The sequence below is a fragment of the Sphaeramia orbicularis genome, chromosome 14 (genome assembly GCF_902148855.1).
Source record: "Sphaeramia orbicularis chromosome 14, fSphaOr1.1, whole genome shotgun sequence".
Classification (NCBI taxonomy): Eukaryota; Metazoa; Chordata; class Actinopteri; order Kurtiformes; family Apogonidae; genus Sphaeramia; species Sphaeramia orbicularis.
This window is the reverse complement of record NC_043970.1, coordinates 15,272,046-15,297,983: the sequence shown is the minus strand read 5'-3', so window position 1 is coordinate 15,297,983 and position 25,938 is coordinate 15,272,046. Positions and strand designations below refer to the sequence as shown.

General features: G+C 35.2%; 2 protein-coding genes across 2 annotated transcripts in view; one reads left to right on the top strand and one right to left on the bottom strand.

Annotated features, from left to right (window-relative positions):
• dmpk (DM1 protein kinase) overlaps positions 1-11,251 on the top strand; it is a 59,175-nt gene extending 47,924 nt beyond the window's left edge. Inside the window, exons 13-15 of the mRNA XM_030153904.1 lie at positions 2,532-2,593; positions 2,888-2,962; positions 9,131-11,251. Of these exons, the coding sequence (XP_030009764.1) occupies positions 2,532-2,593; positions 2,888-2,962; positions 9,131-9,232 (239 nt within the window). The 3' untranslated portion in view covers positions 9,233-11,251. The remainder of the gene's footprint in view (positions 1-2,531; positions 2,594-2,887; positions 2,963-9,130) is intronic.
• A 5,225-nt stretch (positions 11,252-16,476) lies between these two features.
• On the bottom strand, positions 16,477-25,575 carry LOC115433286 (putative transcription factor ovo-like protein 3). Its single transcript, XM_030154606.1, has 4 exons — positions 25,492-25,575; positions 22,938-23,170; positions 21,950-22,139; positions 16,477-16,799 (listed from the first exon to the last, which is right to left on the bottom strand). Exons 1-4 carry the CDS (start codon positions 25,493-25,495, stop codon positions 16,477-16,479), a joined length of 750 nt encoding a protein of 249 aa, XP_030010466.1. The 5' UTR covers positions 25,496-25,575.
• Between the last annotated feature and the right edge of the window lie 363 nt (positions 25,576-25,938).

The following is a 25,938-nucleotide window of genomic DNA, read 5'->3' as shown; positions in this document are numbered from 1 at the left end:
TGCAACAGCAATTGGCACATTGAAACACCTAGAATAAAATAAAACACTGAATGAAACAGTGAAATAAATAACAACACATAAAATACAATTAAAAATAAAATTAACACAAAGTTGTCATCATGAATGCAACTGAATGCAAAGCTCTACAGCTGATCTAAATATTTAACAGCTGATAGTACAAATGTAGGATTGCAAAGTGTCTTAAACAAAAATGTTTTACCTGAACACATATGTGATATTTTAACCACTCATGGCATTTTCCAGACATGTTTCTCATTCATTTCATTCATATGTTAGTGTTTAATGATTTTTATGGTAGAAGTGCCCAAATGTCTCCTTATGAAGGGCCAAAAAAGAAAAATGATCTTACATTAACGTTGCAGGAGCTGAAATCACAGGGGGAAAAACAGAAATTTCAAATATACACCTTCTCTCTGCAGCTTTCTCCTCTTGGTCCAAATCAAAAGACTGAATATCAATACAGGTGAAGTTGACATTTCATGCTGTTAAGGAAAAGTAGAGCAGTAGAATCCTGTCTGTTTCGCATCTGATTAGCAAGTCAAGAATGTATTTAATCTCCCCATCCATTTAAAAACACCAGTGATTAGCTAAAAAACCTGCATTGTAAATTTTCTGTTGACTAAAACACAGAACAGAAGAAACAGAACAACTCATGTCCTCCCAGACCACTTCACTTACAATAGATTGAAAAGTAATTGGGGAATTTTTTGCCCCATGATGATAATGTAAAATACCAAGTACAGCACAGGCAGCTACAGAAAAAAACATTATAAATGGAAAATTAAATAGAAAAAATGGAAAACACTACTCTTTAATGATGCAGAAGTCAAGTGAAGCTTACGTATCAGTTATGTGAGTTGCTATTGCTTCTTTGATGAACTGCAGAGAAGTAGAATCATGTCTGACAGAATCTTAAACAATAATCTGCAATCAAAGCTGTCAGTCACATATTTACTCTGAAACTCTGAAATATTTTCAAAATCTTCCATCACAGTTTTCTACCTCCTGAAAACACATCCAAGCAGCAGAAGCCACATTATTATTATTATTATTATTATTATTATTATTATTATTATTATTATTATTATTATTATTATTATTACCTATTTATCTATTTATTATTTTTTTAAACACTTCAGTATGCTTTAACCTTTTAATGTGGTAACTTATTTTAGCCTATTTTTGGGGTTAGGGGTCAGAGAAAACAATTGATCTTGAATGGTTAAATAAAAGGTGCTCTTTTGACAACTTTATTTATGTTAAAATTGCATTGAAACAACATGTTAAACAAAAATATTTAATAGAAAAGAGAGAGAAAAATACCATAAATACATGTAAATACATAATTTAACAGAGAACTACTGAATATGTTTATAGAACCATGCTGTACATTCCTGTAAAATGCTAAAATTGTGTAGAATAGAATAGAATAGAATAGAATACAATACAATACAATACAATACAATACAAAAAATAGAACAGAATTGTGCATGAGTTTTCCTTACTCTGTTTAGGAAAAGATACTTGAATTTGGTTTTACACTCGTACAGAAAAAGATGTGATAAGAACATATTCGTCAATGCATTTAGTGAAATTTGAACCAAACCACAGTCTTTTCCAAACCCTTATATTACTAGACTCAGGATTCAAACTGTGATCTCTGATCAGGTGGCAAAGTCCTGGATGTTATAAATCCACCATCCACCCCAAACATGTCCTGTCTACTGAGGAAAGCCAAAACAGCATTCAAAGTATGTTAAGATGACACAAGTCTACTTTCCGCAGAATCGAACAGTTATAACATTTTATTCTACCACCTTGGTTGCAAATTTTCCCCCGCTGGTGAAGAAAAATCTTCTGAGGCTGTTTTCGGAATGCCAGGTATTTTGGTGCCATTACTTAATCACACAGACATCCACAAAACCTAAGTACTACTTTACGGTCCAGAGTCTCTTAAGAACAACATAAATGTGAGGTGGAATGAGTTCCAGACAATATGAGCCACTCTGAATAAACAGAGTCCTGCACAGTCGCAGCAGCATCTGCTTATATTGGAGGCCTCAGTCAGAACATGGTGATAAATACCCACTCTAAGAATAGCCTTGGTATGCACCAACTTGGATGCCAGTTTCCATAAATCAATACAGTGTCATGAGTTTTTTAAAGATGCAGTGGTGAGGGTCTTCTTGGTGCTGGACTGCTGGATGAAGGTGTTATTAATAATGACTTTGGTTATATTGCAAAAGCATGTGGACAAAAAGCCTCCCTTTATGTCTGATGATAAAAACACGTGTGAGTTGCTTTTTTCACTTCAACCACCGCTTTTATCCATCACGCCCTCTCCCTTTGTCACAGCCACACTCTTATCCCTTCCATCACTGCAAATGTGTACTGTTATTGTCTGTTTCTTTGTGTTTTTGCAACCTTGGTAAGCAACACCTCGAAGCTGAATGCGACAGAGCTGCCACACATCATGGCCTCTGACGTCCCTCTCTCTCCTCTAATCACAGAGCTGAGTATCTGCCCAGCATCTCTTGCTCTGCCTGCCCACTGTGTGGACGCACCAGGGGATGTAAGCCTATCTTTTATCCACTTTCATATTCTCTTTCTCTGCCTGACAAGGAAAACTAAAACAAAGTCGGCATGTAACCTGTTTTGATTGTCCAGTTCATTTGCAGAAGCTTTGCTGTTGTTGTTGAGTAAGTAACACAATCCAGGCTCGCTAATGGGTGAACAAAGTGTTTCAGTGACTGACATAAAAATAGAGATGTACAGCTGGCCAAGCTCTTACGAACATGCCAGACTCTACTGATGTTTGTGCAAAGCTGCCGTCTTTGCTCACTGGCTCCACTTACATGTGTTACAGAGGGAGAGAGCGCCCCCTGCCTGCCATTACCCACTGGTGATTCCTCTCCACAGACACCTGCTCCTGTTCCACAGGGTATGGACTTAATGATTAAAGACTACTGCTTTAAAGAACTGCTTTAACCCAAAAAGACACAGTTATACTTTTGTGGCCTTCCCAAAATATTTTTTTCTCTATATTTAACTTTTCTTTTCTTTTTTCTCTCTTACAATTTATTATGACATAACCCTCTGTATTTTGTATGTTTTTTTGTGAACATCAGGTAATTTCCTATATTTAACCCTTTTATGCATACTGGTCACTCCAGTGGACAGTTATTCTCCAGCTGTTCTCTTATATATTCATGGGTTTTGTTGTTATATTTGGTCATCGGCTGACACAGTGGACACTTACACACCAGCTCACACACTGACATTCATACCATTACTGTAACTTTCCTGTTGTTGATAAATCTGATCTGCAGTAACATGTGAGTGTGAATCAGTTGCTCATTGTTATTAGACTGTAATTAACAGTTTTCTTGAACATAACGTTTTTGCTTTTTTTGAATATTATTTCCATGAAGTGAGTAAAAACTAGTATTAGAGTATGTTAAAATGTGAGAAAACATCAGATTAGCTGCATTAAAATGTTTTTATTTCATAGTTTTCACACAGTATATCACTGTCTGTAGTTGTGTTTTAAATACATGATTCTTTGGTTCAAAATTAAACACATGCTGTCCAGCTGAGTGGACATTTTTGTAACTCCATAAAAATAGGTTCATTAAAGAAATTTCAATCACATTGATTTTTTTCATGCCAAAAGAAGAATAAAAACACTCAGGAAAAAACATCTTGACAAAGGTTCTCTTAATTCTTGTACCAAAGGGTTAACTCACTGATCATGTAGATGTTCAGAAAAGCTCAGATTAATGTTGAGGGGTATCATATCAGAATTTTTTTTTATTATTTATTTATTTGTTTATTTAGCAGGGACAGTACACATTGATGAACATTTCTATAAATGTGCCAGTATTAGCAGAAAAGCTATTTTTCAACTGTTGTCCCTGGGTAAGATGTAAAATACCAGCATTCATAAAATTAGAAACATTTCAAAATTAAGGCTACATTAGTTCACATATACAGTATACACAGTTAACCTTCAAGTATTAGTAAAACACCTGGAGAATCACATATAACTGAAGAAAAAGAGATTTGTTCAGCAAAATATATCATTAACTGAACATAAACCCAGTGTTTCCATCCACTGTCATTGATCCAACTCCATGGGTTTTACTGGTGAAACAATGCTGTAGAAGATGATGGTGTTTCCATGGTAACTACAGAGCCTCTGAACGTCCAAATGGGTCATATCTGCTGACCATGAAAAGATGAAAAACTGCATTTTACACCAATTATTTACATGGATTGATAGGATTAATGGATCAACAGGTATTACAAATTTTAGATCAGTAAATAGTCTTGCTCACCGGTGACTGCTTAGGTCTTTCTTGGTTAAGAAATACCATGGCTAAATATACTTCATTATTAATATTTTTATTATGTAGAATGTCAATATTACAGGACTGATAATGATGCACCACACTTTATTTTACCACACATCAGGGTTACTATAGTTTATGAAAAATAAAACGAGCGGTGAATTGATTTAGTTCATTTTATCAGAATCAGCTTTATTAACCCATATAGACCCAAACAGCCACTGGCAACCAAAATCATCTATTGATCTAAAATGTTTAATACCTGTTGATCTATTAATCCTATCAATACATGTAAATAATTGGTGTAAAATGCATTTTGTCATCTTTTCATGGTCATCAGATATGACCCATTTGGACGTTCAGAGGCTCCATAGTGAACATGGAAACACCGTCATCTTCTACAACATTGATTCACCAGTAAAACCCATGGAGTTGGATTAATGTCAGTGGATGGAGACACTTATTTTATGCTCAGTTATTGATTTATTTGATGATAAAGGCCACTTTTTGTTTGGTTTTCTCTGTTTAAGATTTAATAACCTTAGAATTTACTCTGACCTTTAATAGACATCATCGTGATCAGTAAAATAAATACAAGAAAACACATGATTTACACTGAAAAAACACAAAATATGGAGAATAATATTATAATAAATGGTGATAAATCACTAAAGAAAGGTTCAATAGGAAGAAAATTGGGTTAAGTATGTAAACACATGCAAGGAATTCTTTGCCAGCAGTTGTTGTCTCTCATGTATAGATAAATACAGAAGGTAATTAAAAAAATTAAAAAAAAAAAAAGGCAAAAATAATATGGGAAAAATTCTACATACAGGGTGGGGAAGCAAAATTTACAATATTTTGAGGCAGGGATTGAAAGACAGTGTATGACCAATTAGTTTATTGAAAGTCATGAGAATTTATTTGCCACAAGAAAATGGACATAATAGAAAATATTTTTATTCTATGTGTCCTCCTTCTTTCTCAATAACTGCCTTCACACGCTTCCTGAAACTTGCGCAAGTGTTCCTCAAATATTCGGGTGACAACTTCTCCCATTCTTCTTTAATAGTATCTTCCAGACTTTCTCGTAATAGTTTTGCTCATAGTCATTCTCTTCTTTCCATTATAAACAGTCTTTATGGACACTCCAACTATTTTTGAAATCTCCTTTGGTGTGACGAGTGCATTCAGCAAATCACACACTCTTTGACGTTTGCTTTCCTGATTACTCATATGGGCAAAAGTTTCTGAAAAGGTATGGATAATAGTGTTAGGTATGATTATGACATCAATATATGTTTGGTTTCAAAACAATTGACGTAGTGCCTGCTGAGAAAAAACAACTAAATGTTCATTGTAAATTTTGCTTCCCCACCCTGTACATAAAAAGAGCTATCTATTTACATGCACATTAACTGAAAAAAAAACTAGAAGAGATTGAAACTATCAAAGCAGTGATGATTATGAAATAAACTAAAATTAAATATTGCAGGAAAAGCCATGTTTTCCTGTACCTTCAGTCTTAACAGTTCATGGTGCACAAGAATAAAACAGCCTGGCACAATATGGGACCACAAAAAACAGTGGTACATTTTGTAATTTAGTTCTTTCATCCTATATTTTTCAGGTTCTTTATTTCAATTCTTGATTTCCTCATAATACCTGACAAAATTAAACAAACACTGAACTACTATTGGAATGAAAACTACACAACAGTAATAGACCATTCACTGCTGCTGTCGTTCATTAGGACATGTAAATAAAACTGCTGTAGAATATGTTAAAATAACAGTCTCAATACACCATATAGGTTGAATTAGTTTTGCTTTATTAGTATTAAACTTTTAGTGAGTGAGTATCTCCACCAGTTCATGGATTGTTTCTGAAGTTTCTAAGGAAATTCCTACATGAGTGAAAACTAAAACCTGCAAGAGGTTGTTGGTGATTCAGTTACTTTATCTTGTTCTGCAAATAAACACAGTGCAAATGTGCAGAGAGCAACAATCAACAAAGCTGCACAAGGCAGTGTTTAGTAAAGCAGACACTGATAACACTAATGAGGACTCTGTTCCTTTTGTTTGGCCCCAGAGGTCGTCTACAGTGACTCTGATAAACCTCACTGGGAGGTCATTCAGTTACACCACTTACACCCACGTGTGTCCTGACTCAACAAGACAAAAGGTGTGAAAAGAGGATTATTTTCAGGATACAGACGTGAGAGTTTTGTCACATTTCTCATTGGTGTGTTTAGGGACAAATGAGGGGTACTTTTTAAGCATTTCTCCAAAATCTTGTCTTGGTCTTGCTATTTAACCGTTCAATGTACACATTTTAAAACCAAGAATGAAGAGAAAATATATTTACGTCAGTAACTAGAAAAGCACTTGACAGCAGGCAGCAGACCTCCACCAAGGCAGATCAGTCCCCCCCGAATCACCACCAAAATTTAATCATTTGTTCCTTGTGCCAGATTCAACATTTCCTGAAAATTTCATGAAAATCCGCCTTTAACTTTTTGAGTTATCTTGCTAACAAACGAACAAACAAGCAGATAAACCCCGAAGAAAACATCACCTCCTCTATTCCTTGGCGGGTTGCTAACTCCTGGTTTAACTATTCCTAGGTCTAATATTATGCTTGCTGGTTTGTTTGCATTACTGTCCATAAGTTTTAAAACGTTTCATGGAAAATAAACATTTGGCCCGTTGGCCAAAACCGGCCCACAAAAGAGTCCAATGAGATGAATCTGTGAAATACAAAAATTACACTGAAAAGTGGGGGTCAGACCAGTAAAATACTATCATAATAACTCAATTTCTTTTCTCTTTTAGTGAAAAAAAGTAAAATGACGTGAAAATGTTTGTATTTACAAACTATCTATGCTATACTATACTATGACCAGGCTGCATTTGTAAATAAGAATCTGTTCTAAATTGCTCGCCTGGGTAAATAAAGGTTAGATAAATACATAAATAAATATCCTTTCACAAAAAATGTGAATATCCTGAAATGTCTTAAGAGAAATAAGTAGAATGTCAACAATATTCTGCCTGTTATGAAATGTTTCGTGTATTTGTAGATCTGCAGTGATCTGTAAGTTGTAATGCAGTGTGTAAATGACAAACTGAGGCATAATATGGTTAAAATTTGACTTATTTTTCTTAAGAAATGTCAGGTTATTCATGGTTATTATTCACATTCTTTGACAGATATGTTGTAATGTATTCACCTTTTTTCAGTGTTATTATTTTAGTGGTCCAGCCCCATTTAGATCATGTTGGGCTGAATGTGGCCCCTGAAGTTTGTTTGTTTGTTTGTTTGTTAAGTTTATTTCAGACACAAACATGATACAAAACATATGGGGAAAAAACAAAACAAGACAAACCTAAAAAATATAAATATAGAAATAGAAAATGGAACAACTGTTGTGCCAAAAAGGGAGTAGGAAGAAGCCACTACTTATCCAGTCCTACCCCCTGATTCCAGTCCTCAGACTGTTAGAACCTAATCACATGTGTTACAACATAATATTGTGATTATCTATAAAATATATACACACCCCTACATATACAGCCACATACACATATACGAGGGGCGACTGAAAAGTTTTGAGCCTAACATGGAAAGGATTAAGATATGAAGACCAAATCTGGTCCATGAAATCTTTCACATATCTTAATCCTATCCACTAAATTTCTTAGTCATAGCAATCCTTTTCCCTGTTTTACAGGTCCCTGAACTTTCTGTATCAAGTGTTTCCAGAAAAATGGACAAACTTGAGTATGGGGCTGTCATCAAGTACACGTACGACCTTTGCCTTCTTTGGGGTTGGTGACATGGGATGTTTCCATCGTTTTGATTGCTCCTTTGTCTCAGGCTGATAGTGATGGACCCAAATCTCATCCATAGTCACAAATCAGCCCCATACTGAAGTTTGTCCATTTTTCAGGAAACACTTGATACAGAAAGTTCAGGGACCTGTAAAAGAGGGAAAAAGATTGCTATGACCAAGAAATTTAGTGGATAGGATTAAGAAATATGAAAGATTTCATGGACCAAATTTGGCCTTCATATCTTAATCCTTTCCATGTTAGTCTCAAAATTTTTCATTCGCCCCTCGTACATACACACCAAATTATATCTACAGGGTGGGGAAGCAAAATTTACAATATTTTGAGGGAGGGATTGAAAGACAGTGTATGACCAATTAGTTTATTGAAAGTCATGAGAATTTATTTGCCACAAGAAAATGGACATAATAGAAAATGTTTTTATTCTATGTGTCCTCCTTCTTTCTCAATAACTGCCTTCACACACTTCCTGAAACTTGCACAAGTGTTCCTCAAATATTCAGATGACAACTTCTCCCATTCTTCTTTAATAGTATCTTCCAGACTTTCTCGTAATAGTTTTGCTCATAGTCATTCTCTTCTTTACATTATAAACAGTCTTTACGGACATTCCAACTATTTTTGAAATCTCCTTTGGTGTGACGAGTGCATTCAGCAAATCACACACTCTTTGACGTTTGCTTTCCTGATTACTCATATGGGCAAAAGTTTCTGAAAAGGTATGGATAATAGTGTTAGGTATGATTATGACATCAATATATGTTTGGTTTCAAAACAATTGACGTAGTGCCTGCTGAGAAAAAACAACTAAATGTTCATTGTAAATTTTGCTTCCCCACCCTGTACATCTATCTGTGAAGTGAAATAAGTTTGACACCCCGATGTAACATCTCAATGTCCGTCCAGGTTCGTCTTCCACAGGTGAGGAGTGAGTCGTACTTGCTGGTGTGTGCAGAAGGGGGGGAGCTCCAAGCCTGGGACAGACACTGTTACACCGAGCTCTCTTGAGGAGGCGCATTCAACAGGACGGAGGACCGAGCCCCTGATCTGCCGTCCCCCCCTCGTCGGCAGCCTACACCGCACTAGCAGAGGGGCTTGAATGAGAGCAGCTGAGGGTGTCATTACTGTAGGAGTGTGTGGACTTTCCAGTTTCTGAAGAACTGACAGAAGAAGACGACTGGGAGCTGAGGAGGAAGGAATGATGAGGGAGATCTTCTGAACTACCTTACCTGCTCACCAGACTGAATATTTAGACCCGAGAGACTTACATGAATGGGAGACTATGTCAGTGTTGAAGTGACACAGAAAAGGGGCCAGAAGGATCACTCCATGAGCATAATATCTTCATGCATTTTAGATCATACTGGTGCATTATGTTGTTACAGTGAATATGTATCATGTATCTGCACCCAGGAGTGGTTTGCACTTGTGTTGCACTACTATAGGCATGTTGTTGTTGTGCCTGTTTTAGTATTCAGAAGGTAACTCATAATGACAATGGCTGTGGCTTTGGTGTTATAATGGTTGATGCATATTAAGTGAAGCCACACCACTGCAGGGTCTTTTAGTGTGAATGGTGTGTGTGCAGAAAGTAGATGAACGGCGTGTTGCACTGAGAGGGATGGGAACTGACACCAGTACCTTTAACGAGCCTGCTTATTGGTCTGAATTCTTGTTGATTCCATTATTGATTCTTGATCGATTTCTTGTGTGGGGGAAAAAATTAAGAAGAAAAACACAAGCACGTAATCAAATGCTGTGATCTTGAGCCTCAACCGTTGCTGTAGAAACAGTCTGTCCTCATCTAAAATAGATGAAATGAGACTATATTTGTACCCATTTTGATTTGAGTTATTGTAATGTGCAGGATTTTAACCACGCAACACATGTGCAGCTTAACAGGGAAGCAGAGTGTCAAATACACAGCATTTCCATGATCTAACATCAGAAGGATACTGCATCTTATTATTGATGCTTCTGTTCTTACTTCAAGTGATTATTTTACAGACATCGAACCAGAAGTGTTGTCATCTTTCTTTATAAAATGAAGCCACACTTTGGATCATATTCTGTAGCATGTGTCTTATAGTGTCACTGACTCTGTTTCCAAAAAATAGCAAGTAAATTTTAAGCATACTTTTGAGAAGTTGCATTATAATGCATTTCTATAAACTAGCTGGAGTGGAATAATTCGGCTTCATTGTGTCGTCAGCAGGCGGCACTGTAGGCTATATTACACATGGCTGTAAGAAGCAGAGTAGAAGAAGCAGGACACTCTATTGTTGTTTTTTATCTACAATGTACAGTATATGATGTCGTCTTTCTCAGATAAGAAAGATGATTAATTTATTGGTCCACACTACCTGCTGTACCAGCCTAGTATTCAGACTTGATTGAAATATGTGGGAAAACACAGCAAAAATCTGAACAATCACAGGAGTTTAACATTTCTTAAATCAGAATTTAATTAAAAATAAATAAATAAAAAATTCCTCTCTGCTTCTAAATCAATCTCTAGCCACTGAAAGTTGTTTTTTTGTTGTTGTTGTTGTTTTTTTTTAATTTTGTGAGTTTTTTTGTTCAATAAGAAATCTCCAATGTGAAATTTCAAATATTAAATATGTTCGTGAAAACACACCTATTGTTAGAAAAAAGTCAAAAACCATCAACAAAAAGAATGTGATAAGCTCATAAATGTATGACGCAGATGGATCTGGTTCTTGATTCCCATCCCTTCAAGTGCAGATAATGTCGAACATTTATTGATTGAACCAAGAGTAAACGGTGGGAAACTGATGGACAAATAACATGTTGCTGTATAAAGCCGATTTGTAGGGTTTTGTTTATTTAAACAACGTGACACTATGTGAAAAGCAGGTATTAATTGCACTTTTTATGTTAAATCCATAGTACTCTACATGTTATAAACAAGCCTGAAACAACCAAAACTTAAGAAAGATAGCAACATTTGCACTCTGCTATATTCAGCTCTATTTATTTAAAACTGAATAAATTCTGATCACATCATTTTAAGTGTAAAGATGGAGTGTTTTTTTCTTGCATCTTTAAAGGTGCTGTATGTAAGAATTATGTTCCAAATAATCATAATACACTGTAAGGCCAGATAAGTTGAGTTGCCTTAAAAAAATTAAGCAATGAGTAATGAACACTTGAGTGTATTAAACTTAAATGCTTGATTTGAATGGAATTGCTATTTTAAGTACAACACACTAAATGTCAAGTTAATTTAACTTAAATTTATTGCATGGTCAATTACGTTGTATAATCATTAGACTTCATATCATCAGTTCATTATACTCAACTCTAAGCTGATTTAAATTTAAATATTTTACAATATAAATTGCTTTGTATAATTATTCAACTTAATATATTGTAGTGTGGATGGAAGTTTGGCAGGAAGTTAGCTCACTGTAATTTGCCAGTACAGGAAGTGCTTCTAATTTGGCAAGGCATAAAGATTTACACTGAAAAAAACAAAATTTATAAATGAATAGGAAAGCCATTGTTGGGCCTGTGGCTCTCACTCATGGTGCAGCTCTACAAAAATACAAAAACAAACACAAAAAGGCCAATAAACATTACCATAAACACATTAAATCCAAATTAACACTAACACCACAACCCCGCTGAACCCCTGCACATAAAAATAACACATTTTTAACAACATGATCAATACCCACAATGCAAAACAAGATAAAAAGGTGTGGTCGTGACTAAAACTAAGTGATTTAAATCCATTCAACTTAAACTTTTTAGTACTTTTAACTATGTCTACAAATTAGTAGAATATACTTAACATTTTACAGTAATGTCATAAAACTGAAATCATTTATGTACATTATAATTAAAGCATTTTAGTATATTCAAAGTCCGGACTCACAGTGTATGACCCTGAATATCATCAGACATTAAAGCATCATGTTCATTTCAAATACTGATATCACTGACAGTAGTAGTCCAGCCAGAATATTTGCATTTGAAAAGCTAAGCATCAGCCCACAAGTACTGTTCATGTTGTCATGTTGTGTTTGGGTCTGATGCTCCGCCCATCACCTGTCTGCCAATCACAAAGTCAGTAGTGTTTGTTCATCCAGGTTGCCAGTTCCCACTGAGCTGCAACTGGAACATTTCTGATCACAAATGTCTGATGCTGATAAACCTAAAAGGCCTCTTATTATTCCCAAACACGCAGTGACAAAGTGAAAAACAAAACAAGTATATGTATAGGAGATACTTTTGAAACATGGAGACAACTGAAAGAGGAGAAGAATTTGAAGACCGACACCAGCTCTCCTATGGTCTCCCCAGGTTCTCAGTGGCTCTTACCGGGTGGTGAGACTGTGGGCCACGGTGTCTTCTCCCGGTGTGGTTTTCATCCCATCTCACTTTCTGACACTTGGGTCACTGCGGTGTTAGTTTTCCTCAAAATGGGACAAGACTGATTCACTACTCCCTCTAGCGGTCACATAAATCCTCAGACTATCAGTGAATGGATTATGTCATATCACTATAATCTAGCACATCTGCATCTTTAGCAGAACTTCACAACTCTTTATTCTAAACTCTTGTATGATAATTTTAAGTAATTTTTAACCCTTTCATGCATGCTGGTCACTCCAGTGGACAGCTATTCTACAGCTGTTCTCTTGTATATTCATGGATTTTTTTTTTATTTTTTTTTTACACATATCTTTATTAAAGTTTTAAGACACGACATATCTTTTCTGACATGAATTGGTAACATTATGTAGATCTCTCCTGAGCATTAACCCCCAGAATCACAACCCCTCCCCATAGTTTTCACACAATGTATCTGTAAATACATGTTTCTGTGCATCAAAAATTAAATGTGTGGTGTCCAGCTGAGTGGAAATTTTTGCAACTTCATGAAAAATAGGTTCATAAGAAATTTTTTTTTCATTATTATTTTTTTTATGTTTTTTTTTTTTTTTAATTATTATTATTTTTATTTATTTATTTATTTGTTTATATTTTCAGAAGAAAATTTTCAATCACGTTGTTTTTTTCATGCCTAAAGAGGACTAAAAACACTCAGGAAAAAAAAAAAATGTCATTAAGGTTCTCATAATTCGTGCATGAAAGGGTTAATATTTGAAAGAAAAACACAACATGTAGCTCACTGAATACTTTTTTTTTTTTACCAACTCTGCTTCTAACATACATTCATAAGATTAATCACTCTTCTCAGTCAACACCCAAAAAAGCAAAGCCCACAAGTACATCCTAAAATGTTAATATAACAGTCCCATTAACCCACTGACAGACTATGTAGGAATCACATGACATGAACAACGAGCCTGTTTACATGACCATAAAACTCTGATAAGTGGGAATAATCCGATAATTGCCATAATCAGATGAGACGCTTTTACTTGCACTTCAGAAATACGATAATCGAAAAACCCTGGCTTGCGTGTTTTAGTCCATTATTTTATTTCCTTTTTTTTTTTTTTATTAAATCTTTATTGAAAGAGGTAGACTATACAGACAATGTATACAACAAGAAAAGAACATAAAAACTTTGCCTGGGGGAATACACTACAATCCAAAGTCCAAATCAGAGCAAATACTGATGGTTTTTATAGCCTTTTTCTTTCCAGATTTATCTCACTGCTTTAAATAAAGTTCAACATCTTTCAGAAAATAAATAATATTTGGTTTTGTGTTAGAGAACTTACTTTTGTGAATAAAAAATTTAGCAAGTAAGAGAAATAAATTAATTATTATTTATTTTTTTTTTTTTTCCTTTTCCTTTTTGGGGTATCTGTAACAACAAAATAATGCATTTTTCCAGGATATGACAAAGTCTTTGAAAACATGGTCGATAATAAATCTGCTGAAGTCCTTCCACTGTTTCTTGGTGGATGAACAATGCCAGAAGAGGTGTTGCACAGTCTCTGGATGGTCCCCTCAAAAAAAGAACAGTTTATATTAATGTTTTTTTTTAATTTTATTTCAACATGTAGTGGTCAGCAGGGTAATATTTGTGAAGAATTCTGAAGGATACTTCTTTAACCTTGTTGGTGATAAGGTATTCATTGGGGAATCATCCGAACTTTGATCCAAACAATATCATCAACAAAACGATTCCAATATGACATTACACACAGGGTAGAAACAATGTCTTTCTGAAATAATGCTAGTATATTTTTGTTGACATTTCTATGAGCACATAATGAAAAACAAATCTTTCCTTCTGGTGAGGTAACTTATTTGATTTCTTTTGGAGTACGTATGTGTGTTATGACGTAAGACATACACTTCCTGTTATTTTCTTGTCTCGCACATTCTGAAGGACAACTTTTGGAATATGTTGCCATTCCTATTTCCTCCCATCAACCAGATGGAGGATGTTGACAGTTTTTATTTGTTGTAGCATGAAATTTGTTTCCTCTTCACTCCAGATGTGAGTCTTTGCCGACTTTTTGCTGCTTTGTGCCATGTTTGTTTACCTTTTTTTATTCTTTATTTATTTATTTATTTATTTATTTATTTATTTATTATTCAACACTAGAACATACAAAAAATGTGAATATAACAAGAGTCTACATTCTACATCAGACATTCCAAGACACAATAATCATAAACCAATAATAAGAAGACAAAGAAACTACAAGAATAAATTAATTAATTACACAAAAAAGACAAAATAAAAAAAATAATAATAATAAATTAAAGACAATAAAGATGAAGAACCAACAATAAGTAAAAATATAGTTAAAAAAAAAAATAGAAAAAAATATAACAATGTGAAGTGGCAGACAAATTTACTCAAGGGGATATTTGTTTACCTTTTTCCTTAGGCTCACGTTGTCAGTGCGGAACTTCAGTTTATATTGACTTTTTTTTTCTTTACACATGTGCAGATGTAAAAGAATGAAAGAAATCAGATTACCCTGTATACATGCATGAAGACATCAGGGTACTGGGGAGAAATCTAGGCGTGTTAATCTGATTTCTCATAATCAGAGTACTGCTGTTGTCAGATAAAGCCTATCAGATTATCCTGTTTACATAATCACTTGAACAGTCTGATAACTCCAGAAATTGGATAATGATCGGAGTATTGGTACGCATGTAAACGGGCTCAGTGCTTCAGCATGTTGAATGTAAACATAATGTGATCCAGGATGAATGTAAAACACATGCAAATCAGGAAACAGTTCCACAGTTTATTGGAAAACACCGAAGATTCCCTACTTTCAAGTGTAAATCACCATAGAATAAGACATGATGTGAGAGGCTGCCTTAGGGCATTATTTTGCATTTAATTTACAAAGAAACAAAGTGCGGGTTACCAGATCTTTTTATGTGGTGAAATTAAATGTACTGTCTTATTTTTATTCTCTTTAACATTTTGTAAGCTTCATACCAACTTAAATACCGTATTGTTTTAATAATATTTAATTCAACACTTACGTTCATTGCTTGTCATTTAGAGACTATATAATGAAATCAAGGCAGAGACCGTTCATTTTTATTTTAATGGTAGACATTTTCTCTGTTGAGCAGCAAAAATATATACAAGTAGAATGAAAGGAAACAGAAGAAGATTTTTTTGTCATGAAATTATTGAAAATAGAATCATAAAACCTAGTAAATATAAATAGTCGGCTTACAAACACAGACTTCTTTACTTAAAACCACTAAACTTTGCTGTTTTCCTTCATTAACCCTTTCATGCATGAATTAGGAGAACCTTAACCCTTTCATGCACAAATTATGAGAACCTAAAGACTTTTTCCCTGAGTGTTTTCATTTGTTTTTAAACATGAAAAAAAAACTGTGGTCAAAAATTTTCCTATGAAAAATAAATAATATAAATTTAAAAATTAAAAAAAAAAAAAAAGTTAAAAAATACATTAAAAAATTGTAATAATAATAAAAGAAAAATCTCATGAACCTATCTTTCATGAAGTTGCAAAAATGTCCACTCAACTGGACGCCATGTGTTTAATTTTTGAAGAGAAGAAACACGTATTTACTGATAAATTGTGTGAAAACTATAACTATGCTCAGGGGAGATATACACAGTGTTACCAATTCATGTCAGAAAAGATATGTAATGTGTTAAAACTTTAATAAAGATATGTGCAAAAACACAAAACAACAAAATCCATGAACATACAAGAGAAGAGCTGTAGAATAGCTGTCCACTGTAGTGACCACTATGCATGAAAGGGTTAATGACTTATATTACTGAGTCAGATTTACATGTAGTATGCAGGGCTTGAGTACAACAAATATGGGTTGATTTTTCTGTCTGCTGGTGTGAAGCTGCTGTTCTCGTGGGCCTGGCGGCGGTAGTACCGGCGCAGGGCAGGACTACCAGGATGACACTGCCTCACGTGGAGGAAGTACTCATCAGGTCGACTGGACGTGTAACCGCAGTCCTCACACACAAAGATCTTAGAGCGACGTTGGCGGTAGGCGTACTGCTGGTGGACACCGTGGATCTTCCTCATGTGGGACTCCAGAGAGCAACGCTGTGTGAAGGCTTTCTCACACAGCTCACACTTGTATGGACGAATACCTGCAGCAGAGGGAGACACAGGAGTTTACTTTACTACTGGGTCAAGTGGAGAAGTCCCAAAAACCACTGCTGCCACTGTGAGCATATGCAGCAATAACACTGGGTGACAAAAAAATGTTTTTTGCAAGTTGTCTAGGGTTTTTCAACTGAATTAGGACCATTTTGCACCGCTAAATCCGAAAATGACATCTGTTTTTCTCAATCGGGTCAGGTTTTTTTGCTAATTTGATTTTGAAAAATTTGATCTTCTCACAAAATTGATGACAATTTTGTGACTTTATCAGTTGATTTTTTATATAGTTCTCACCCAAAATAGGTTTTAAGAGAAAAAAAATCATTTTCTAACAGGATTCCTGTTAGGTACAATGGTGTATTCACCGCAGATGTAGCAGAATACGTCAGGCTTATTTTTGCAAGACCTTCTAGTCGAAGCCATTTCATTCACCTGTAATATTAAAAAAAACATTAATCATAAATTGGCAAAAGTAAAATCTTCAGAACTTGTTTATTGCAAGAAATATGAAAGAATTTTGAATCATATGATGTGAAAATGCCCATAAATGTAAGCAAAAATGTTAAAAAGCCAATATGTAGCATAGTTCAGAAAGTTGACCTGATTGAGCAAAATTAATGTGATTTTTGGATTCAGCACACCAAAATTATCCTAAATCAGCTCAAAAAACTTAAACAATAAATTTGTTGTTGACCAGTGTAATAAATAAATACTGTCAAGTCTCTTTACAATGTAACACATTTATTATAAAAGCAAATGAATAGATAAATCTGTGGTAATTATTAGAAAAAGAAAATTAGATATTTAAGGTTTTTTGGGTTTTTTTGCCTCATATAACCCTTAAAGCAGTGGTTCCCAACCTTTTTTGACTCATGACCCCATTTTAACATCACAAATTTCTGGCGACCCCAGACATTCAAAACAGAGACTTTTTTTTTTCGCTAAAATTAATTTGGTTTTGATCATGTAATAGTTTGCTATACTATGTTGCAAATAAACGTTAATTTTAGATGACATTTAGTCTATATAATGTATATTATTATGGACGGAGGCAGAAAAGCCAGGTGTAGATTACTGCATGAAGTGAGAATTTGATTTTCCTTTGTCAGGATATGTACAGTCAGTCCAGCTTGGATTTACAAGGCTGACAATTAATACTGAACAAACAAAAACTCAAACTATGAATTATGAAAGAGCTGCAGCATCTGAAACCGACCACAATGAACATTTGAAAGATAAACAGTACCACAGTGCTTCAGTTTCAGCTTCAGAGTTTGTCATGTCTTTTATGGATTGGGATTGTCTCTCTCAACTCACTATATATTTTTTTTATGAATAAGGTTTTTTTTTTTTTTTTTTTTTACCAATTACTATAATTTTCAGGTGACCCCATTTGAATTCCAGGCGACGCCAAGGTTGAAAAACACTGCCTTAAAGAACCAAACATCCACCATCGACCAAAACCTGTACTGATCTAAACTGTTTAATACCTGTTGATCCACTAATTCTATCAATACATGTAAATAATTGGTGTAAAATACAGTTATTCATCTTTTCATGGTCATCAGATATGACCCATTTGGATGTTCAGAGGCTCCGTAGTTACCGTGGAAACACTGTCATCTTCTACAGCATTGATTCACCAGTAAAACCCATGGAGTTCAATCAATGACAGTGGATGGACACACCGGGTTTATGTTCAGTTAATGAGAGATTTTACTGAAAAAGTCACTTTTTCTTCAGTTTTCTCTGTTTCTGATATAATAACCCTCATCTTTAATCTGAGCTTTTATGAACATCTATATGATCAGTTAATTAAATACTGGAAGATATCTGATGTTCACTGGGAAAATGCAAACTACAGAGGATTATTTTCTGATGAATGGCGACAAATCATTTAGGAAACGTTAAATATAGATAAAGAATCATTTGGGAACTGCCACAAAAGTAGCACCCAGTCTTTATGGGTTAATCCACCTCTATATGGGCACCATTATTTGCACAAAGCACATCCAGATGGTACTGGATTTGTTGCCATGTTGGCTGTATCAAAGCCTCATCAGTGGCGTCAATGGCATCAGTGATCTTTTGCTTCAGGTTGTTGATGTCCGGTATCTTTGTTCAGTAGTTCAGTAAACGATATCTTTAACATTACCCCATAGAAAGAATTCCAGGGGAGTGGTATCTGGTGAACGAGGTGTCCAGGGAATTGAACCATCCCTTCCAATCCACCAGTGTGGAAATGTTTGATTTAGGGACCCACCAGTATGCAGTCCCCAATGTTAATTATTAATATCATAAAATATCATCAAATTATCATATTTAATACCATCAATTAATGATGGCTGGTTGAAGGTCATCCATGTGGTGCCGCATATTCAGTCAAAAGGTAAAGGTAAACATTTGTAGTAACTAATCTGTCATTGAAAAAAAATGAACCAGTGATTCGATTGCACATGTATGGAAGAAAATTAGGGACACTTTTATTATTATTCTGAGATTAAAGTCAGATTTCTGAGGTAAAAAAGCCAGAATTCATTCTGACATTTTTCTCTGAATAATAATTTAAAAATTATATCAGACCTTAATTTTTTTCCTTTTTTTCCAGTGCCCCTAATCCTCTTCCGTACACATGATCCCACAATGTGATTAAACACTTTGACAACCACTGCGTATATGGAACAAATCTGATTAACATATCTCATCAACTGCTTTTGTTATAATTTTTTTAAAGTGTAAAAAGCCTTTGTGGATGACCTGTGCATCCTTATAGAACAGGGGTGTCAAACATACGGCCCGTGGTCCAAAACCAGCCCATCAAAGGTTCCCAATTAAACTGAAGACGTTAACAGTCAAGTGTGTCAAACTCATTTTAGTCCAATTTAATGTCAGGTTGGTCGGACCAGTAAAATAATAGCAGAATAACCTATAAATAACGACGACTCCAAACTCCAAACTGTAACATAGCATAATATTGTTAAAATTGCACTTATTTGTAATCAGAAATTTCAGGTTGTTCACATGTTAGTCATATATTTTTGTGAAAGGATATGTAGGATTTGTAAAAATAAAAAATTTCATAATTTAATTCTACTTTTTTGCTCAAAAACATGAGAAAATGTTTGAGTTGTCATTATTTACAGGCTATTTTTCTATTATTTTACAGGTCCGTTTGAGATTATAGTGGACTGTATGTGGCCCATGAACTAAAATGAGTGTGACAGCCCTGCTATAAACAGAAATATTCCCTAAGTAAACAGTTTAACTAAGCAATTTATCACCCATGTGAATGTTGACAGTGCAGGAAACAGTTGGTATGCACAAATTCAGATCAGTCACATAAAATCAGTCATTTCCACAGAGAAAAAGAAGATAGAGACAAATATTCAGTGGTGAGAGAAGTATTCAGATCCTTTACTTAATAAAAAATGCCAGTAATGTAAGAATACAGCATGAAAAACATTACTTAGAGGAAAAAAATGAAGTACTGAAGTCTGTGTACCAGTTGGTTCCCTTATTTATGATTTCATTACATTATTAATAGTGAAGCGTCAGTGTTAAAGCAGCCTGTTAGGGTTGTGTTTGCTGAGTTGAAGCCAGTTTAGGTCATTTCACATCTTGTTTTATAAACTTTGACGACATATAAATCCGATGAGTTATCATATGATTAACAGGAGAGAAACAAAAAAAACCCTCTAATATTAAAATGTGTCACTTCTTGGACCTCATAGACATCTGAAAATGTAATCCATTTTTGCAGGACGTCAGAAGACAAAAGGATTTAAAGGCTCTGGTTTAATCTTTACCAATGGGCTACTGCATCAAATCTTTCAAATAAACCATCAGATTAAGTTGAATTACCGTCACAACACAGGATATATTAGATGTTTGAACAACAGACCTATTCTGAGGGTCTGAACCATTTCCAAACCATTATTCATTTATTTATTTATTACTCAACACACGTTGACCTTTCTAGTTTTAAGCCTAAATTATTCTTACAGGTGACATTTTAATGCATTTCTCTCAAAGATGCACATTTATGTATGTATGGATATAGGATTACATGGGAATGTTATGGTCTTTGTGCTTGTACTGATGTTTTTTATACAAACGGAGTACTGAACAGGTACATAAAGTTCTTTGAATAGAAATCTTCAACTGAAAATGCACTAACATTGTCACATAAATGTAGCATAATAGTGTAAATATAATGAAGTCCACAAATTAATGTTGTTAGAGTACATAGATCAAAATCAGGGGTTGTCAGACTTTTTACAGTGAGGTACCCCCTGAAATATACTTTTTTAGCCAAGTACTTTTTATAGTGGAGTACCCCCTGAAATATACTTTTTTGGCCAAGTGCTTTTTACAGCGGAGCGCCCCCTGAAATATACTTTTTTGGCCAAGTACTTTTTACAGCGGAGTGCCCCCTGAAATATACTTTTTTAGCCAAGTACCCCTAACTCTCACTTCAGCATTTTTGATTGGGAAAAAATTTGGCAAAATTGGCTCCTGTGCCAATTGTGTCTGTTTATACTTTAAAACTTTGTAAACAAACAACATATATTTAACTGTGATATATATAAAAAAAAAAAAAAACACATTTTTTAAAGTAAATTTTGTGTTCAAAATATAAATAGAAAAGTACCCTCTTTCACTGATAAGAAAAAATAAATGAATAAATTGGTCATTAATTAATAAATGAACCTTTCATCAACAAAAATAATTACTTAGCTACTCATATAAACTCATTTTAAATAATATGAAATAGAAATGTTCTTAGAATGTTACAAAAACTTAAACAAGATGATTGACAATGAAACTATTAATGAATGTATTTATTGTTTTATATATCAGCATTAATTCTTAGTATTTATTTTGTATTCAGTACATGATGACTTACTTAATGTATTTTTGCAAAAAAATGTCAAGTACCCCCTGGACTTCTTCCAAGTACCCCTGGGGGTACACGTACCCCACTTTGGGAACCCCTGTTCTAAATGAAATACAATGAAATGGAAGTATAAAGTATAATAAAATGTAAATACCGACAAACTGTATATGACTGCAGATCTGAGTAAAAATATCTCAAAAACAATAGGATGTAATTTCACGTAAATGTCTGTTGATGTACCTGTATGTGTCCGCATATGTCTCTTGAGGTCAAAGGTATCGTTGAATCCTTTGCCGCAGAACCGACATGGGTGTCTTTTCACCAGACTGTGGCACTTGAGATGACGAGTGAGCATGCGCTGCAGGGGGAAGACTTTGTGACAAACTGAACACACAAAGTCACCTGAACTGGGGCAGCTACGAGGACGGGACTGCAAAGAGACGCATGAAAACAACACAGCAAATATCAATAACAGTCACCATTAGCACATGTTTATACTGAGGAAACTACTGGTCTTTACTGTGATTACATTAATTTAGCAGGTTTCATGAGTTTTTATATTATTATTATTATTGTTGTTGTTGTTGTTGTTGTTGTTGCTGTTGTTGTTGTTGTTGTTGTTGTTATTTTGTGTTTACTTTTTGTTTTCCATGTCAGTTTTTGATGATTACTTTTGAACTTTTTAACCTTCTGAGACCCAGGAAAGTAAAAGTTTTGGCTTTTTCACATAAAATAATTGTCTTGATTGGAAACAGTATAATGCAATAATTCTTTCAGATTTTTTTTTTTTTTTAAGGTAAAGCTGTGAAAGTCTTTTCCCCTACAGAGGACACCAATATTAAAGCAGGTTTTTTAGTTCAGCTGAGTTCTGCTTAGTTCAGGTCAGAAAATGTATTTTGTCTAAAACATTTGAATGCTAAATAAATGTATTTCTAAAATGTATTTGACTTTCGCCACCATGTCAGGTGTGATGTGCTGCCATTTTCTGCAACAAATTTTTTTTTAGAATAACTAGTCTATTGTATGAAACAGAAAAACAGAAAACAGAAAAAGATGGAAAGTAAAGACTTTTAATAAAATTTTGGCTCATTTCCATTAGATTTGTAAACTCACAATACTGTGTTCTGTGTATTTTTTAGGGAATCCATATAATTCTTACACTTGCTTTTCCTCAGTTCATTAGTCCTAGTGTTCCTGACCCTGGTTGGTTCTGTGTGACCGTCCTTACCTTGGCTCTGCTGACCAGGGCCAGTGCACTGTGGTGGTAGAAGGAGCCCTGCAGCATCAGTGCGGACCAGTCCTGCCCCGGTTCGGCCCGGGCACCCCCTGAACTTGCCAAAGGTACTGGCACTCTAATGTCTGGAGTTGACCCGGATCCTACAGCAGGGACCGGCTGAGGTGGAGGAACCGGCATCTGGCCGTCAGGACCACAGGACGTCTGGTCTGAAGCACCGTCACCTGCTGAGAAGGACAGAAGCAAAACCTGTCCTGTAGAGTCATGGAAAATATAGAAACCAAGAACAGTTTACCACTGATGAACTCAGTGTTGTAGTAACAAAGTACTAATACTTCACTACTGTACTCAAATGTGTTTGGGGAGAGTTTGTACTTTACAGAGTAATTTTTTTATTTTTTTTATTTTTTTTTTCTTTTGTTCAGACAAGGTATAGTTTTTAGATGTTACCTGCTTGACAGTTTCGACTGTGACTGAACAAAAGAAAAAAAAGAAAAGAAAGAAAAGTATAATTACATTAACAGAAGACAAAATGAACGTCACTAGCCTTAGAGTCATTTTTATTCTGTTTAATTTTACTTTTACTTCACTACATTTCCTAATTACAGTGCATACTTCTACTCCGATACAGTTTTAAAGGGGTCATAAGATTAAGACTCAGATTTATTGTCAGTATACAGTACATTTTACCACACACTGAAATTCAACCTCTGCTTTTAGCCCATCTCTAGAACATGCAGGAACACAACACACACACAGCAAACTAAAGGATAGCAGCCACCCAGGGAGCAAATGGGGGGTTAAGGGCCTTGCTCAAGAGTACATCAGCCAACAACTTTTTCTCCCAGTCCGTGGAATCGAATCAGCGACCCATCAGTCACAAGCTGTCTCTCCAGCCCTCTAGCCACGGCTCCCTCCATATTTTGCTAAACCCATTTTTAGTCTTTGGTTCATTTATTTGTGTATTTGGACCCTAACAGTACAAAAAGTTTGAAGTTGAACCCTCCAGGTGTTGCAAAGCTATCTTTATATTCATTCCAGCAAAAATCAAGTGGATTTCTACAACCCATTTAATTCCTGCTTAATTTGTTACGTTCATGACATTTGCACGTATAAGGTCAAGACTTCCGATGAACATTTCTCCGAGTACGCCGTAATTGTTTATCAGCAGCAGCGGTTGTAGTTCATCCTGAAAATATGTCCAAACTTTGAGCTGATTACTTAAAATGTTCAGTTGTTGGTTGTACTAACGAATGCAAGGGGTTGAACGTGACAGAAAGCACGGTCAACAACCTGGAGGGGGTGGGGCATGAAGTGGCTCATTTGCATTTAAAGGGCCAGCGCTCAAAACCATCTTTCTGGTGTCATTACTCAAAAATAGGGTTGAAGATGGACCTGTGGAGTTGAATTAATGAAGAATTCAGACCCCCACTTAGCATTTACAGTTTATGTAGACCACAGGGAAATGTTTTAAAATGCATAATTCCATTTAAAAAAGCAAAATATCACTCCTTTAATGCACAGTATTGTCACTTGTTCAGTGTTTCCACCACTGCAACAAAGTCAGGAAGCTGATTTGTCATTGGGCCTAATCGCATAATGCACTAGAGCAAACAACAGTCCACACTCAACCTGTCGACAATCTGTTGATGTGAGGGAGAGCTGAAAGAAACTATGCCATAAACAGGTTGGTATTATGTCAGTGGTTCAGACTTTGGATTCCTTGTTTGCGAGGTATAATTTGGGCTCCATGTTTGGAGGTGCCACATAAGCTTTATAGTTTTCTTTTCCTTTTTTTTCATAATTCTGACATTTCTAATCCTAGCAGTAGCCTACTCCTGTTTAGGTTTGTGAAACCTTGTTTTTGAAGTGTGTGATGTAGGAATCATTTTCAGTAGTTTGACTCCTTGTCTTTTCCTTTACCATGTTTTAAAATCCTGGATAAACCTTATAATATCCTACATTCTGACTCCCTTTGGTTATTATTAACATGAACTTGAGTAGCATTTCAGTTGCTGACTTGAACTTCTACCACAGTACTTTTTTAGTAGAGTACCTGTACTTCTACTCAAGTTTGACTTTCAATACTTTACACAACACTGGATGATCTACATGAGTTAAACTGGTGACCTTAGGTTTTCTTCCTGAATAATAACAGCGATCCTGAAAGTCTTATTGACTGAATTGAGTTGAAATTATTGAATTGAAAAATCTTTCATGTCCCCAAAGGGCAATTTGATTTGCAACAGAAGTGTACATATCTCACATATCACCAAAACAATCAATCTCACATAGTACAATAAAAACAGTAAATTCAATAAATACAGTAAATAAATAAATAAATAAAGCCATCATAGTTAATGATGCATTGTTCCCAACAGGCTCGTCTACAGACTATTTAAAAACTTAACGGCAGATGGGACAAATGATTTGAGCTATCGGTTTGATTTGGCTCTGCAGGGGAATATGTATCTTCTCTTAGATGGAAGAAGCTGAAACTCAGCATGAAGAGGATGGAGAAGGTTTGCCAAAATGGCCTTGAACTTACCCATCGAATCCTTTTCTTTCCACTCTGTATTTTCCGGTTCCTTCCATCGCCATGCACCACAGGCCCCACGCTTCTTTTTCACAAGAAAAGCTCTTGGCATCTTCAAGTCTTTCTTCTTCTTCTTCTTCTAATGTGGATGATGATGATGATTTGGATCTACCTGACATTAAAACCAGTCGTGGTATCACCTCAGCTCAACATCCAACCCTCGTCCCTCGATGACTGAGCTACAGTATCAGAGTAAAATCACTGCATTCATTTTCATAACACTCTCTGGGAAGAGTGGTGAAGGTTTAGAGTTAAGTAAGGCAGCAGCTAGGGGGGGTGGGGGGGTGGATGTTAAGTGTTTTGACTGTAACACACCTGTGTTGATTGTGCGCGTGCGCCATTTTAACTGGTCCCCCACTGGTTTTGCATGTCAGGCAGTGAGAATCCGGGGAGCTTCGC

What these genes read in the sequence shown, in the direction of transcription:
- LOC115433286 (XM_030154606.1), bottom strand. An exon ending in CCCTGGTCAGCAGAGCCAAG is followed by an intron (nt 22,140 to 22,937) that starts GTAAGGACGGTC and finishes GTCTCTTTGCAG; the next exon opens with TCCCGTCCTCGTAGCTGCCC. An exon ending in ACATATGCGGACACATACAG is followed by an intron (nt 16,800 to 21,949) that starts GTACATCAACAG and finishes CCTCTGCTGCAG; the next exon opens with GTATTCGTCCATACAAGTGT.